At 41.6% G+C, this 16551-nt stretch overlaps 2 protein-coding genes across 2 annotated transcripts in view; both read left to right on the top strand.

Moving 5' to 3' along the window:
* cc2d1b (coiled-coil and C2 domain containing 1B) overlaps positions 1–16551 on the top strand; it is a 417139-nt gene that overhangs the window by 260648 nt on the left and 139940 nt on the right. The gene's annotated exons all lie outside the window — the stretch shown is intronic.
* The window catches only part of LOC144497940 (ras-related protein Rab-3B-like), a 138570-nt gene continuing 122575 nt past the window's right edge, over positions 557–16551 (top strand). Inside the window, exons 1-2 of the mRNA XM_078219401.1 lie at positions 557–820; positions 11855–12082. Of these exons, the coding sequence (XP_078075527.1) occupies positions 11855–12082 (228 nt within the window). The 5' untranslated portion in view covers positions 557–820. The remainder of the gene's footprint in view (positions 821–11854; positions 12083–16551) is intronic.

Genomic DNA, 16551 nt, shown 5'->3' with positions numbered 1-16551 from the left:
CTTCAAGACTGAAGTGAATAAATGTTAAGTAAGGGGATCAAAAACTCTGAAGCTAAGTGGAAAGATGGAATTGGGGCGTGCTATGGGTGTGCTTGGAGTTCAATTTATTCTCTGTGGTTGCTGTAGTAATTTTGAGCAATGATTTCAAAAGGAAATTGGATACAGGAAATAAACTTGCGTGGAAATAGAGTGGGAGAAATGGGACTGACTGAATTGCTCTGCGTGGCATAGACTCGATGGGCCGAACGGTCGCCTCCTGTGCTGTAAATGATTCCAAAACAGACTTAACTTTTAAATTAAACAGTTAAACGATTAAAGCTACTTCACCTCAAAAAAAATGAATTGATGACACACACAAACAAAACGCATAACTTTGAACGGTTCAGTGTTTTTTTTTGGATACGATAACCGATGAAGGTGTGACCGACACTTCAGGAAGAAAGTTGGGAAGAGAGTGGTGCGTGCGGCGTGACGTTCCCGACGTGTTTAAGAGTAAAAGCAGTCGGCGCTGGGAAAGGGCGGGGAGACGCTGCTTGAAGCTTCTCCTCCTCCTCCTGACGCCCTGTAATCTCCTCTTGCCCCAGCATCGCGCTCAGATTGTGCTGGCCATCCCCTCACTCACTGAAAGCGGCAGCGGAGCGGCTCCTCACACCAATCTGCTAAAGAGACAGTGGAGCTGCGACTCAACCCGACTTGTCAAATCCAACTGTCTGTTTGCCATTTAACCCTTGAACGAGAATTATTTTGCTCATCTTTTGACTTGTATCCGGGTTTAGCCCAGTTTATTTCAGAGGAACTGAGTAGGACAGCACACAATAAGGTGAGCGGCTTTTTTCCCCCCCCTCACAGGTTTTGATTGATCAGATTGTGAGTTAAACCAGCGTGGATTGTTTCCCCCCCCCCCCCCAAAAAAAAAAATTCCCCTGACAGCTGATACTGTTTGATTTTCTTTCTGGATACTGAAGTATTTTATTTTCGGATAGTTGATTTTTTTTTTCTCCTGTTGAGTAGTGAGTGGTGTTTTCTTTTTGCTCCAAACTCACTTTCAGGCTCCAATTGTCCGCCAAGATCGCAGGCAAATTGCGATTACATTCGCCGACTCTTTCCAACACCCCATCGGGTTCGGCACCCAACCCATCTATCTGTCAGGTCGCAGAACATTTACTGTTTTGGGAAGGCAAAACAAATACATTCCTTCCGATGCGAACTGGATACAATGAATCTCTGGAAATTGTTGTTTTAAATAGCTACAAGTGGCCAATTAAATCTGCGCCTTGAACACGCACATTGAACGCCCCTGTGAAACCTCACGGCTTAATTTTGAAAGCTGAAGCCTATCTACTCTGGTTTAACATTGTGCGATGTTTATATATCGTTGACTGACAGATTGTCATGGTTTTACAACAGGAATTGAAATGTTTGACCGCACTTGCTTTTTAAAAAAAAAGCAACAATTTCCCCATACCCTCCCCAAAGGGACTTCAGTAACGTCAATCAACCTTGTCATGTTTTTGTCCTCCGATACCAAATTGTAAGTAGTTGATTTAAAAATAGTGACTGCAGTGATGTCTATTGGAAAATTATTTGAAGTGTGCACCTGGTACTTTCTGGATCGTGTACCATGTGACGGACTGTTCTTAAAACATATAGGAACATACGGGGCCAGTAGAAGATTCTCATTTCTGTTAACCTTAAATACAATCAACGAACTGAGGTTTGAAACAATTGTATTGCATTTAGGGGTTTTTATTATGCAACATGGCTGGTTGCTTGCCCAGTGTAACACTTCCAAATTGCACAATTTCACAAACAAATACAGCAGCCACAGTTGTGAAGAACAACAAGATTACCAGTAATCATAACTGGCAGTTATCTTTCTCTCCCTCCCGAATTTAACATTACAGCCTTATGGGACTATTGAGATTTAAAAAATCAAATACTTTTGCAGACTAATTTATCGAACAGCACAGGAAGATATACAAAGTGAAGATAAAGACAACTGGAAATTCTGGCCATTTGAAACAAAAAAATAGGAAATACACAGCTTGCGATTAATTGGAAAGGGAAAAAAAACAGATGAACTCTCAACTATTTATCTTGGGCCCACCATTTGGTATGATACATTTTCAGCTATCAATGCGCAGGTTCCCAGTAAAACCCTGAACTCTGCATCTACCCACTCTTTTTCCTTTTAGTTTGGTCCAAGAAGCACATATGAGTGTATCATGAACAGTTGGTTTAACCGTTCATATCTGACAAAACTATCTCAAGCACTATCAGGGCTTGTCATTCACCACCCAGGATCATGCTGGAAGGTAGAGATAATGTGAACTGAAATCCCACTCACCTGATGAAGGGGCATCGCTCCGAAAGCTAGTGGCTTGTGCTACCAAATAAACCTGTTGACTTTAACCTGGTGTTGTGAGACTTCTTACTGTAGAGATAACCACCAGCTTTTTCTTCATTACATTGGCTGTTGGTCCCCCAACAATTCAAAATTAAAATTAATATCCGTTTGTTGAAATTCCTTCATGGTTTTATCCTTCCTATCTCTGTGGCCTTCTCCGATTCTACAACCCACTGAGAATTCTGTTTCTATTACTCTTGCCCCTTTGGCAGCCTTTATTCCTCAACTCCCAATTTGGGGATTGTGCCATCAGCTACCTAACCCTGACACTTTGGAATTCCCTTCCTAAACATCTCCACCTCTCAAACTCTTTCTTTTTAATGCTTTTGCCAAAAGCCATCTTTTAGACCAAACTTTCAATCGCATATCTCCTTTGACCAAGCATCTATTTTTCCCTCATAATATTTCTGCGGTGTGTTTCCAGCTTTTTTCTTTGTTATTAGGGTTCAATAAATGCAAGTTATTGTTGTACACATTAAAAGGTTCTGATGAAGGATCACACCCAGAGAATTCATCGATCTATCCCTCGGTGTAGTATTAAGGGAGTGGGCACTAACAGAGGTGTTGTCTTTTGGATGGGATCTATCTCTTCTCAGGTGGATGTGAAAGTTTGAAGAAGAGCAGGTGATTTCTTCCGGTATCCTAACCAACATTTATAATTGAGATATAACTAAAGTCTCAAGGTAGACATCAGGATGATAGACCTGGGATTTGAAGTGCATCGTTCCTTGAAAATGTGTATATATTTAAGCCATAAAAACACCAGTTGAATTTGGGTTTTATAGATTCTACATTTCATTTCCCCCTCTTTGACAACTTGGTCTATGGTGCAATTGTTTTGTTCACGGTGTCCTTCTGCAAACTGTTGGCAACACTGAATACCTGTTTGTCAATTCAACTCCCTTACATGATTGCTTCCTGTCTCCATTTTCTATCCCAATTGATTGTTACCTGCTCTGCCTGCAAGATGTCCAAGTCCTGGAATTCCACTGAACCTTCAGTGTCTCATGTGTGACCGTGTCTCCATTTATGTTCTTGGCTCGGAAACTTTTCAGGTTGAGAGCAAGCTGTTGGAGGCATTTCCTGGAGATGTGGTAATACCCAAAACACACAACATCCACAAACTTGTATTAGGAAACCACATCACCTGTCTCAATCCCCCTCCCCTCTTCCCCTGTCACTCAATAGCAAAGCAAATTGTTTTTCCACCTCTTTAATCAAGGTTTCTAATCACTCTCCATTTTGTCCTTATGCCTCTGTGTAGCATTTGCCAAGGTTTTCCTATGATAAAGACTTAACATGAACAACAGTTTAATAAAAGCAAACATAGCTTCAGCTACAAAGTTGGAAAGCTACTTTCTATTCCTATATCCAAGTATGATGAAAAGCTGAGGCCCAACCAAGTCCTGGTCTTTGGGGGACACTATATGCCACATCCTAATGGAATACATTCCTTCTGTCCCTCCTCCTCTCTCTCAATGTGCATAATAGTACAACCTCCACTGGGAAAAAATCAGGGAATAATTAATCACACCACTTGTATGGTTAATCTATTACAGGTTCAAATCAAATGCTGGTAAAACACCAGAAAGCCAAGTTTAAACAGATCCTGAATTGTTGTTAGTATTAGTGTTAGTATATTGTTGAAGTATCCAAAGATGTGCGGGTTAGGTTGATTGGCCATGCTGAAATTGCCCTTAGTGTCCTGAGATGCGTAGGTTAGAGGGATTAGTAGGTAAATATGTAGGGATATGGGGGTAGGGCCTGGGTGGGATTGTGGTCGGTGCAGACTCGATGGGCCGAATGGCCTCTTTCTGTGCTGTAGGGTTTCTATGATTTCTATGGTTAAAAATGAAGTCAATCAATGTCAAAATATTGCTTAAACTTATTTTGCTTGGGACTGCTAAAGACAGTGTGGATCTCGCCTATCATATATTTCTGTTAATGTTCCAGAGGTGAAATTCTGTGGTTAAGGGCTCCCTGCACATAACAGGTGTGCATACCAGAAAGTTGCACATCTCTAGTCTCAACTTCTCATCCATTAATTTTAACGTGTAAATTTATGGGCTGGGGATGTGTAATTTACAGATATGCGCTGCTGGGTATACATCTGAAATGTCAACATTGAAAATCTTCTCAAATATTTTAACCATTGGCATCCAGCCTAAGATTCATTCTGAATTTTCATAGGCTTCTGATCAAGTCACCTGCTGTGTAGGGATAATAGTTTACCCTGAAATCCTGTCACCTATCCAGTGCTGATCTAATTCTAGCTCATGAATTGAAATAGAATCAAGAAGCCGTAAACAGTACAATTAGAATCCCCAGTTGTCCAGATTAAGAACAAAACACTTGACAGGCTGTTCTGGTTCAGGGAAGAGATGAGTAGGACATTCAAATTCAGTTTGAATCTACACAATAAAAACTGAATTTGGCTTCCAATGTAAACAAAGGTATGAACCTAAGTGGACAAAGGTGCGATTGCATTTACTCAGCTGCATGTAATTTTGTAGAGTGATATGGTGATGGTGAAGTTATACATATACATTGAAAATACTTGAGCTTTGAATCTATGGTAGTGACTGATTATATAGCCCTTTGCAACAGAAAACCTAATTGTTTAGATCAAAGAAACAATCTGCTAATTCTGTAAACGGCACGGTAGCACAGTGGTTAGCACTGCTGCTTCACAGCTCCAGGGACCTGGGTTCGATTCCCGGCTTGGGTCACTGTCTGTGTGGAGTTTGCACATTCTCCTCGTATCTGCGTGGGTTTCCTCCGGGTGCTCCGGTTTCCTCCCACAGTCCAAAGATGTGTGGGTTAAGTTGATTGACCGTGCTAAAATTGCCGTTAGTGTCCTGAGATGCGTAGGTTAGAGGGATTAGTGGGTAAATATGTAGGGATATGGGGGTAGGGCCTGGGTGGGATTGTGGTCGGTGCAGACTCGATGGGCCGAATGGCCTCTTTCTGTACTGTAGAGTTTCTATGATTCTAATTAAATCAATGAAAACACCATTTGAAAATTAGTCAGTGAGACAAACAATTCAGATCCTGTTGCATTTGATCACAAATATTCTACGTATTCTAGGCTCAATATGTTTTTAGAACAGCTGTGTGGTAAGAAAGCAAGGAAGTAGCTGGAGTGTTTTTTGAGATCTAGCAGGCGATCTTATTAAACCAAGATAGGCCCATCTTTATCAAGTTAAAAGTAAAATACTGCGGATGCTGGAATTTGAAACAAAAGCAGGAAATGCTGGAAAATCTCAGCGGGTCTGACAGCATCTGTGGGGTGGGATTAGAGCCAATGTTTTGAATCTGGATGATGCTTCGTCAGAGCTCTGAATGTCACCTTCAAAAACGTCATTGTGCTGTGTAACTTGCTTTTGTGAATTAATAGAGAGCAATTGGATATAGGCTCGCATCTACACTCCTCCATTTGTTGATTCCAAGTAGCTTCCCAAGGGAGAAGGAGAATCTAAAAGCAAAGGCTTACCATCACTTTTAAAATTCACAAGGCAGTCCACCTATGAGATTGAAACCTCACCCTATCTGCTTCAGAAACACAATTCACATGTCAGCATTTGCCAAGATTACCAGCATTTCTCTTGCTTTCAACAGCATGAGAAATAAATGAAAAATAAAATAAAACAATTCGAGTAAGAAGTGTGCATGAATCGTACTTTGTTGTTCCCCAATTAAAATGAATTGTAACGGTATTGACCTTTTTAAAATTGTAACATTCCAGTTCTATGTTTCTTCTGATAAACACATTTTAATAAGAACATGTCAGTTGTTTAATTGTTGTAATGGCCTTGTAAATTCACAGAGGCTTATTTATTTGGTCAGAAGGCATTGGTTCCTAAAGCAGCCATATTCAACTGAAGCTGAAATTGGTACAATTGACACCTCTGGGTTTGCCGTAGGATTAACAACAGATCCGGATCTTCCAAATTCATTGTGGGGAATTGACAAATGGATCCTTGCTGATATTAGCTAAGCACTTTTGTCGTCATTACTGGCTTGAAATGCCAGGTTTTCACAAGGTGCACAATAAAATGATTTAAAGCACCAGAATATACATGGAAGGTGTGAGGGGGAAGCTTCCAGCAGCATTGTTCACTTTTAGGTTAGTGTTCATTGCAGTAGAAAGGTGTGGATAGCCCTTTTCACAATCTCAGTACTTTTTGAAATGCAGTCACTGTTTTGTATTTGTTCATAGGATGTGGATGTTGCTGGTTAGACCAGCATGTATTGCCCATCCCTAATTCTCCTTGAGAAGGTGATGGTGTGCTGCCTTATTGAATTGATTTATTATTGTCATGTGTATTGGGATACAATGAAAAGTATTGTTTATTGCGAGCTATGCAGACAAAACATACCGTTCATAGAGTGCATAGGGGAGATTGAAAGGATAGGGTGCAGAATATAGTGTTGCAGTTACCAATAGGGTAAGGAGAAAGATCAGCTTAATATGTGATAGGACCATTCAAAAGTCTGATGGCAGCAGGGCAGAATCTGTTTTTTGAGTCACCTGGTACGTGTGTTCAGACTTTTGTATCTTTTTCCCGACAGAAGAAGGTGGAAAACAGTATGCCAGGGTGCCTGGGGTACTTGGTTATGCTGGCTGCTTTCCCAAGCCTCTGCGGTTCATCTTCCAATGTTGGAAAAATAATGTATGAGAAATAGAAACTCAGGAAGTCAAGGATAATATTAAACTAAAAGAGGCAGTGTTGCAAAAAACAGTAGTACATCTGAGGATTCGGAGTGTTTTCAAAACCAGAAAAGGACCACCAAAAAGTTGATAAAAAGGGAAAAAATAGAATTAGAGTAAACTAGACCTTTAAACATTGGTCCCTTAGAAGCAGAGACAGGAGAAATTAACACAGGGAATGAACAAATGGGAGAGGCATTGAACCAACATTTTTGTGTCAGTAATAAAGTCATAGAGGTTCACAGCATGGAAACAGCCCTTCTGCCGAACTTGTCCATGCTGCCCAGTTTTCACCATTAAGTTCGTCCCAATTGCCTGCATTTGACCCATATCCCTCTATACCAAACTTACCTATGTAACTGTCTAAATACTTCTAAAAAGACAAAATTGTACCCGCCTCTACTACTGCCTCTGGCAGCTCATTCCAAACACTCACCACCCTCTGTGTGAAAAAAATTGCCCCTCTGGACCCTTTTGTATCTCTCCCCTCTCGCCTTAAACCTATGCCCTCTAGTTTTAGACTCCCCTACCTTTGGAAAGAATGTTGACTATCTACCTGATCTATCCCCCTCGTTATTTTATAGCCCTCTATAAATCACCCCTAAGCCTCCTGTGCTCCAGGGAAAAACGTCCCAGTCTGTCCAGCCTCTCCTTATAACTCAAACCGTCAAGTTCCGGTAGCATCTTAGTAAATCTTTTCTGCACTCGTTCTGGTTTAATATCCTTTCTATAATAGGGTGACCAGAACTATATACAGTATTCCAAGTTTGGTTTTACCAATGTCTTGTACAACTTCAACAAGACGTCCCAACTCCCGTATTCAATGTTCTGACCAATGAAACGAAGCATGCCGAATGCCTTCTTCACCACCCCGTCCACCTGTGACAACACTTTCAAGGAGCTATGAACCCTGTGCCCCTAGATCTTTGTTCTATAACTCTCCCCGACACCCTACCATTAACTGAGTAAGTCCTGCCCTGGTTCAATCTACCAAAATGCATTACCTCACATTTATCTAAATTAAACTCTAATTGCCATTCATCAGCCCACTGGCCCAATTGATCAAGATCCCATTGCAATCCTTGATAACCTTCTTCATTGTCCACTATACCACCAATCTTAGTGTCATCTGCAAACTTACTCACCATGTCTACTAAATTCTAATCCAAGTCATTAATATGAATGGCAAATAACATTGGACACAGCACTGATCCCTGAGGCGCACCGCGGTCACAGGCCTCCAGTTTGCAAAACAACTCTCTACAACCACCCTCTGTCTTCTGCCATCAAGCCAATTTTGTATCCAATTGGCTAACTCACCCTGGATCCTGTGAGATTTAACCTTATGCAACAATCTACCATGCGGTCCCTTGTCAAAGGCCTTGCTAAAGTCCACGTAGATAACATCGACTGCACTGCCCTCATCTACCTTCTTGGTTACCCCCTCAAAAAAACTCAATCAAATTCGTGAGACATGATTTTCCTCTCACAAAGCCATGCTGACTGTCCCTAATCAGTCCTTGCCTCTCAATGCCTGTAGATCCTGTCTCTCAGAATACCTTCTAACAACTTACCCACTACAGACTTGAGTTCACCGGCCTGTAGTTACCAGGCGTTTCTCTGCAGCCCTTCTTAAACAAAGGCCCAACATTTGACACCCTCCAATCTTCAGACGCCTCACCTGTGGCTATCGATGATTCAAATATCTCTGCTAGGGGACCCGCAATTTCCTCCCTAGCCTCCCACAACATCCTGGGATACACTTCATCAGGTCCTGGGGATTTATCTACCTTGATGCTCTTTAAGACTTCCAGCACCACCTGCTCTGTAATATATACACTCCTGAAGACACCTATTTATTTCCCTAACATCCATGCCTTTCTCAATAGTAAATACTGATGAGAAATATTCATTTAGGATCTCACCCATCTCTTGTGGATCCACACACAGATGACCTTGTTGATCCTTAAGAGATCCCATTCTCTCTTTAGTTATTCTTTTGCCCTTTATGTATTAGGTTCTGTTAATTCTCCTTTGCCTTATCTGCCAAAACAATCTTGGGTCCCATTTTTCCCCTCCTGATTTCTCTCTTAACTCTACTCCGACACCCTCTAAATTCTTCAAGGGATCCACTTGATCCCAGCTGCCTATGTATTTCATGTGCCTCCTTCCTCTTCTTGACCAGGGCCTCAATATCCCGAGTCATCCATGGTTCCCTACTTCAACTAGCCTTGCCCTTCACTCTAAAAGGAATGTGCTTACCCAAAACCCTGGTTAATACACTTTTGAAAGCCTCCCACTTACCAGCCGTCCCTTTGCCTACCAACAGACTCCCCCAATCAACTTTTGAAAATTCCTGTCTAATACCATCAAAATTGGCCTTGCCCCAATTTAGAATTTTAACTTTTGGGCCAGACCTATCATTCTCCATAGTTATCTGAAAACTAATGGAATTATGGTCACTGGTCCCAAAGTGATCCCTCATTAACACTTCTGTCACCTGCTCTTCCTTATTGCTCAATGGGAGGTCACGTTTTGCCCCCTCTCTAGTCGGGCCATCCACATACGGAATGAGAAATTCCTCCTGAATACATAGAGTCATAGAGTTTTACAGCATGGAAACAGACCCTTCGGCCCAACTTGTCCATGCTGCCCTTTTTTTTAAACCCCTAAGCTAGTCCCAATTTGGTCCATATCCCTCTATACCCATTTTACCTATGTAACTGTCTAAACACTTTTTAAAAGACAAAATTGGACCCACCTCTACTACTGCCTCTAGCAGCTTGTTCCAGACACTCATCACCCTCTTGTGTGAAAATATTCCACCTCTGGCGCCTTTTGTGTATCTCCCCTCTCACCTTAAACTTATGCCCTCTAGTTTTAGACTTCCCTAACTTTGGATAAAGATATTGACTATCTAGCTGATCTGTGCCCCTCATTATTTTATAGACCTCTATAAGATCACCCCTCAGCCTCCTACACCCCAGAGAAAAAAGTCCCAGTCTATCCCGGCCTCTCCTTATAACTCAAACCATCAAGTCCCGGTAGCATCCTAGTAAATCTCTTCTGCACTCTTTCTAGTTTAATAATATCCTTTCTATAATAGGGTGACCAGAACTGTACACAGTATTCCAAGTGTGGCCTTACCAATGTCTTGCACAACTTCAACAAGACGTCCAACTCCTGCATTCAATGTTCTGATCAATGAAAGCAAGCATGCTGAATGTCTTCTTCACCACTCTGTCCACCTGCGACTCCACTTTCAAGGAGCTATGAACCTGTACCCCTAGATCTCTTTGCTCTGTAACTCTCCCCAATGCCCTATCATTAACTGAGTAAGTCCTGCCCTGGTTCAATCTACTAAAATGCATCACCTCGCATTTATCTAAATTAAACTCCATCTGCCATTCGTCAGCCCACTGGCCCAATTGATCAAGATCCCGTTGCAATCCTAGATAACCTTCTTCACTGTCTTGGTGTCATCTGCAAACTTACTAACCATGCCTCCTATATTCTCATCCAAATCATTAATATAAATGACAAATAACAGTGGACCCAGCACTGACCCCTGAGGCACACCGCTGGTCACAGGCCTCCAGTTTGAAAAACAACCCTCTACAACCACTCTCTGGCTTCTGTCATCAAGCCAATTTTGTATCCATTTAGCTACCTCACCCTGGATCCCGTGAGATTTAACCTAATGCAACAACTTGCCATGCGGTACCTTGTCAAAGGTCTTGCTAAAGTTCATGTAGACAACATCAACTGCACTGCCCTCATCTACCTTTTTGGTTACCCCCTCAAAAAACTCAATCAAATTTGAGAGACATGATTTTTCACTCACAAAGCCATGCTGACTGTCCCTAATCAGTCAATACACTCAACAAATTTCTATCCATCCAAGCCCCTAATACTATGGCTGCCCCAGTCAATGTTGGGAAAGTTAAAGTCCCCTACTGTTACCACCCTATCTTTCTTGGAGCTATCCATAATCTCCTTACATATTTGCGCCTCACTTTCCTGCTGGCTATTTGGGCCTAGAGTACAATCCTATCAAAGTGATCTCCTCCCCCTTATTTCTCAGTTCTACCCATTTAGACCCAGTGGGCGAACCCTCAGAAATATCACCTCTCAGTACTGCCGTGATGTTCTCCCTAATTAAAAATGCAACTCCTCTTCCTCTCTTACTTCATGTTCTACCCTTCGTATAGCATCTTTAGCCTGGAACATTGAGCTGCCAGTCCTGTCCCTCCCTTAGCCATGTTTCAGTAATAGCTATAATATCCCAGTCCCATGTACCCATCCATGTCCTGAGTTCATCTGCCTTGCCCGTCAGGCCTCTTGCATTGAAATAAATGCAGTTTAATCTGGACTTCCCTTGCTCTTTGCCCTGCTCTTGCCTGACCTGTCTAGTACTAGGATTACTGACATTGCCTTTACTATTTAACGTGCTCTCTTTAACTTCCACGCTGTCCTCAACCTTCTCTTCTGTCTCCCTACTGCTTTGGGTCAGTAGAAGGCACAAGTTTCATACCTGAAATAAATGATAACCTGGGGGTTAATAGTCCACATTCACTTGTGTTCTTGTGAAAGTTAAAAAGGGATCTTTGGCATGTGCGTATGATGTTTTTTAACTAGGCTGGTTTTTGTTCTATCACCTCATGCTAAATGATTGATATTCTTGTAAAGTATGTTTACAGTTTTATGACAGGTTTTTCTCCATTTGCCATTTTTAGATGGCTTCCGCAACAGATTCTAGATATGGACAAAAGGATGCATCTGATCAGAACTTTGATTACATGTTCAAGCTTCTCATTATTGGAAACAGCAGTGTGGGAAAGACATCTTTCCTCTTCAGATATGCAGATGACACATTCACATCAGCCTTCGTCAGCACTGTTGGTATTGACTTCAAAGTGAAGACTGTTTACAGAAATGACAAAAGGGTCAAGTTGCAGATTTGGGTAGGTGGTGTTCATTTTATGTGATGCTCCCTAAACTGCTGAAACACAGGACAAAATTAGCTATTGCATGAAGTTTAAATGGAGAGTTCAAAATGGTAATAAACTCAAAACATAGGGTAGAATTTTAAGGGGGTGGAGTGGGGGTTGGTGGGAGGGGAAGGAGTGTCGACTCCTGGAAACCCACTGACAATCTTGCCGTCAGTCCCAATCTGTCTAAACACAGTGGCCTAGACAGTGTGGCTGGGAGAGGGACTGCAACCCTTTGCCTGGAACTAAGTTCTGGGACTGTTCTCGAGGTCAGTTGCAGAGGTCTTGGGGATGGGAGAGTAGGGAATGCCCTGGTGGGTTGGGAGGGAAGTAATCATGGCATCGATGCAGTAGGCCAAGGGGTGAGGGAGGGCCAAGGTCCTGGAGGGGCTGGCACTCCAAATCTGAAGGAGCCTTCAGATTGAGGAACCACCTTCCTTCCTACTTGAGATGGAGAAAAGTTTATTTTCTTTGTTTAGGTTTCCCACCCGACTCGCACCCACTCCTGCCAGCCCAAAAAACTGAGGCTGGGTGAGAAATAGTTGAAAGGGCGAGTGTCCTGTTTGGGGCCCCTGCCTGCCCAACTGTGAAATTGTGTCAGGGTCAAGACGGGCGGAATCCCAGAGGGAACCCCATCTATGCAATTATCAGCTTCTGCCCATATTGAAAATCGAATGCATCATGTATTTAATTTGTTGGTGGTGATTCCTACTGGACAATGGTTCCTCGGAGGCTGGATTGCTGTTAATGAAATTGAGAAGTGAACAGTAGCAGTCAGGCCCATTAGTAGCTCAGCCCGGGTAGAAATGGAGCATTGAGGATTCAGAGAGAGAGATAGAGATTTGGGGTGAGGGAGAGTAAGGGACTGTGGGGAAAGATAGGAATGCAATATTGGTTGAAGAAGACCTATTTTGTTATCGAGTACTGATACACTGACATGTTAAGTACATTTCCATATGGTTAGTGTGTATTTAATTTGTTAACAGTAATATTGTGTTTTTTTGATATTTTCTACATTATAAGGAGCATTATGAAATAGATTAAAAATATTCTGATCTTTCCTCATTAGCCGTTTGGTTTATAACTCACCGAAGTATGTATCAGTTTGCCTTCCAGGTGGAAGGGGAAATGCATGTGGGAAGACCTATGAGATTACTATATGTAATTCACCTAAAATGTTTAATTTTATATTATCCTGTTGCCTAATATTAAGCAATAAAAGTAAATTCCTAATTGTAAGAGTTGGGGGTCTGCAGTGGCTCAATTGGTAGCATTCTCACTTCTTCTGAGTCACAAGTATCCAGGTTTCAGTCCCAGTACAGGGCTTGAGCACAAACATCTGTGCTGACACGCCAGTGTAATGCTGAGGATGTGCTGCACCGCTGGGGATGCTGTGTTTTGGATGCGACATTAAACTGAATGCATGACACTCTTTCAAAGAAGAACTGGGGAGTTATCTCTGCTGACCTGGCCAATATTTACTTCTCAATACTCACCAGGGCATTCCCTACTCTCCATCCCCAGGAGGTTGTTATTAATTTATTCTGAAGCCAGTTGGTGAAGTAGGAAGCCAGACACTAATCTTTTACTTAATACTAGATTTATTTACAGATTGTAACATTACAAATGTCTGCCTCCTCCCTAAGCAACGGTGTCCTAGAGGTTAAAGCAAAATACTGAGGCTGCTGGAAATCCGAAATAAAAATAGAAAATGCTAGATATACTCAGCAGGTCTGGCAGCATTTGTGGAGTGAGAAACCAAGTTAATGTTTTGAATCCATATGGCCCTCTACAGAACCTGTAAAAGGCCCATGTAGACTCGAAACGGTAATTTTCCATATTCTGTACACCATACAAGACATTTCAATAGTCTTTTTGAATACACGTTCCTGTTTGTAAAGCTGTCCAACAATTGATGACTGCATCAATCCATTTGATCTTGCAGATTTCTTTTAGGAACTTGGGAGCAGGAATCCTTTCAGCCCCTCAAACATGCTCCACGATTCAATAAGATTGTGGCTTATTTGGTTCTGGTCTCAATTTCACTTACCTGTTTGTACGCCGTAAACCCATATATTTTTGTTAGACCAGGGAGTCCGTCGAACTCAACTTTGAATAAATTTAAAGACCCATCGCCCACTACCTTCTGGGGAAGAGAACTCCATGCTTTAAAGACTCAGAGACAAATATTCTCCTCATCGCTGTCTTAAAAGGGAGACCTCATCTTAAATTATGTTTCGAGTTCTAATTTCCCTCGCAAGGAAACATCATCCCAGTATCCACCCTATCCAGTGCCCTCAAGATGTTATGTTTCAAACAGATCACCATATTCTTCTAAACTCCAAAGGGTAGAGGCCTAACCTGTTCAACCTTTCTTCTTAAGGTAAGCCTTTCATCCCAGGAATAAGTTGAGTGACCCTATCCTGAATTGCTTTTAAAGCAATTATATATTTTTTGAATAAGGAATACAAAAATGTACGCAGTATTCCAAGTGAGTTCTCAACAAGATCCAGTAAAGCTGAAGTAAAACTTCCCCACTTTTATGTTCCATTCCCCTTGCAATAAATGCCAACATTCCTTTTACCTTCCCAATCACTTGCTGTGGCTGCATGCTAACTTTACGTTATTGGTGTACCAGAATACCCAGATCCCTCCATACCACCGAGTTCTGCAATCTCTCTCCATTTGAGTAGTATTCAACTTTTCTGTCTTTCTGCCAAAATGGGCAAGTTCATGTTTACCCATTTTTGCCCACTTAATCTGTCTGTGTGCTTTTGCCAACTCTCTACCTTTTTCATGACAACTTACTTTCCTACCTATCTTGGTGTCATTGGCAAATTTTGCTGCCATACATCACTCCCTTCATCTGAGTAATTGACATAGATAATAAGTAGTTGAGGATCTAGCACTGATCCCTGTGGCACTCCCCTTGATACAGCTTGCCAATTCAAAAAAGATCATCTCTTGGTTTCTTGTGAGCAAACCAATCCTTCATCTATGCTAATATATTATCCCTAACATCATGTGCTCTTGAGCAGCAATCTTTGATGTGGCATCTTATGAAATGCCTTTTGGTAATCCAAGTACATGATATCCACTGGTTTCCCTTTATTCACCTTGAGTACATGATAGATTATTTAAATATGATTTCCTTTTCACAAAGTCATATTGGCTCTGCCTGATGATGTTGTGATTTTCTAAGTATCCTGCTATAACCTCCTTTAATAATGGATTCAAATATACTTTCCAATGACAGATGTTAGGCTAACCGACCTACGGTTTCCTGTTTTTGTTTTCCTCCCTCCTTTCTTGAACAAAGCTGTTACATTAGCTATTTTCAAGTCTGCTGGGCCCTTTCCAGAATCTAAAGAATTTTGGAAGATTGTAACCAATGCATCTTCTATCTGTGCTGCCACATCTTTTAAGACCAAAGAGTGCAGGCCATCCAGTCCTGGGGGCTTGTCAACCTTTAGGTCTAATAGTTTCGTTTTCTTCGCACCTTTTTCCTGGCGAGTGTTTTAAGTCACTCCCTGTCACCTTGCGATTTTCAACTATCCTTGCAAAGTTTTCTATGTCTTCTACAGTGAGGATAGACACTAAGTACCTATTCAATGCCTTCACCGTTTCTTTGTTTACCATTATCAATTTCCCAGATTTACTCTCTTTAATTACTCTTTATCTATTTGAATGATCTCAAAAAGCCGCAGTCATCGAGTCCTCCATCCTTTGAGACACTGTGAAATGGTCATGTGAAATTTGCAACACAATCATATCAACCATGTCCTATGAAATGGTGGAGCAGGCACGAGGGGTCAAATGGCCTACTTTTGCTCCTAATTCAAATGTCCACATGCATGTATGAAGCATCCTACTTGTGCTATCAAGGCTGCTGAAAATGACTGCTTCCCCAGGATTTTTTTTAAAGCAATAGATATTTGATCCAAAAGGGTGTCTTTTCTGAGAATCGAATGCCAGTTAAGACCAAGTGCCTATTCATTTGTGACCCTTTAGCACAATCCAGCAATTGAAATGCGAGCACAGAATAAGGAGCCTCCAAATTGAATTTCTGCACTCTTTTCTACAGTCTGTTAAATCCACGCTATACTCTTCTATGGAATGATAGTCCACCTTTTGAAATCTATCAACTTCTCACCATGCCTTGTTGGAATTTAATAGAATTGGTTTTGGGTGGCTGAGTCCTTTTGAGGGTTGGACATTCTAGATGCCCCAGTGTTATCATCAGTGTTTTTCATGAACAGAAAAGAGTTTTCGATGAACTGCCATTCAGATAGTATGTGGCTATGAAATATCATTGTGCATGGCATTCATTGGCTGTTATGAAGAAAACAGCCATGATGTCATTGTGGAACAGAGCATAGTTCCAGCATTATTTGAAAGAGAACACAGTGGCACGGTGGCATAGTGGTTAGCACTGCTGGCTC

Source organism: Mustelus asterias, chromosome 8 (genome assembly GCF_964213995.1).
Source record: "Mustelus asterias chromosome 8, sMusAst1.hap1.1, whole genome shotgun sequence".
Taxonomy (NCBI): Eukaryota; Metazoa; Chordata; class Chondrichthyes; order Carcharhiniformes; family Triakidae; genus Mustelus; species Mustelus asterias.
The sequence above is the reverse complement of the archived record's forward strand: the minus strand, read 5'-3'. Positions and strand labels throughout refer to the sequence as shown.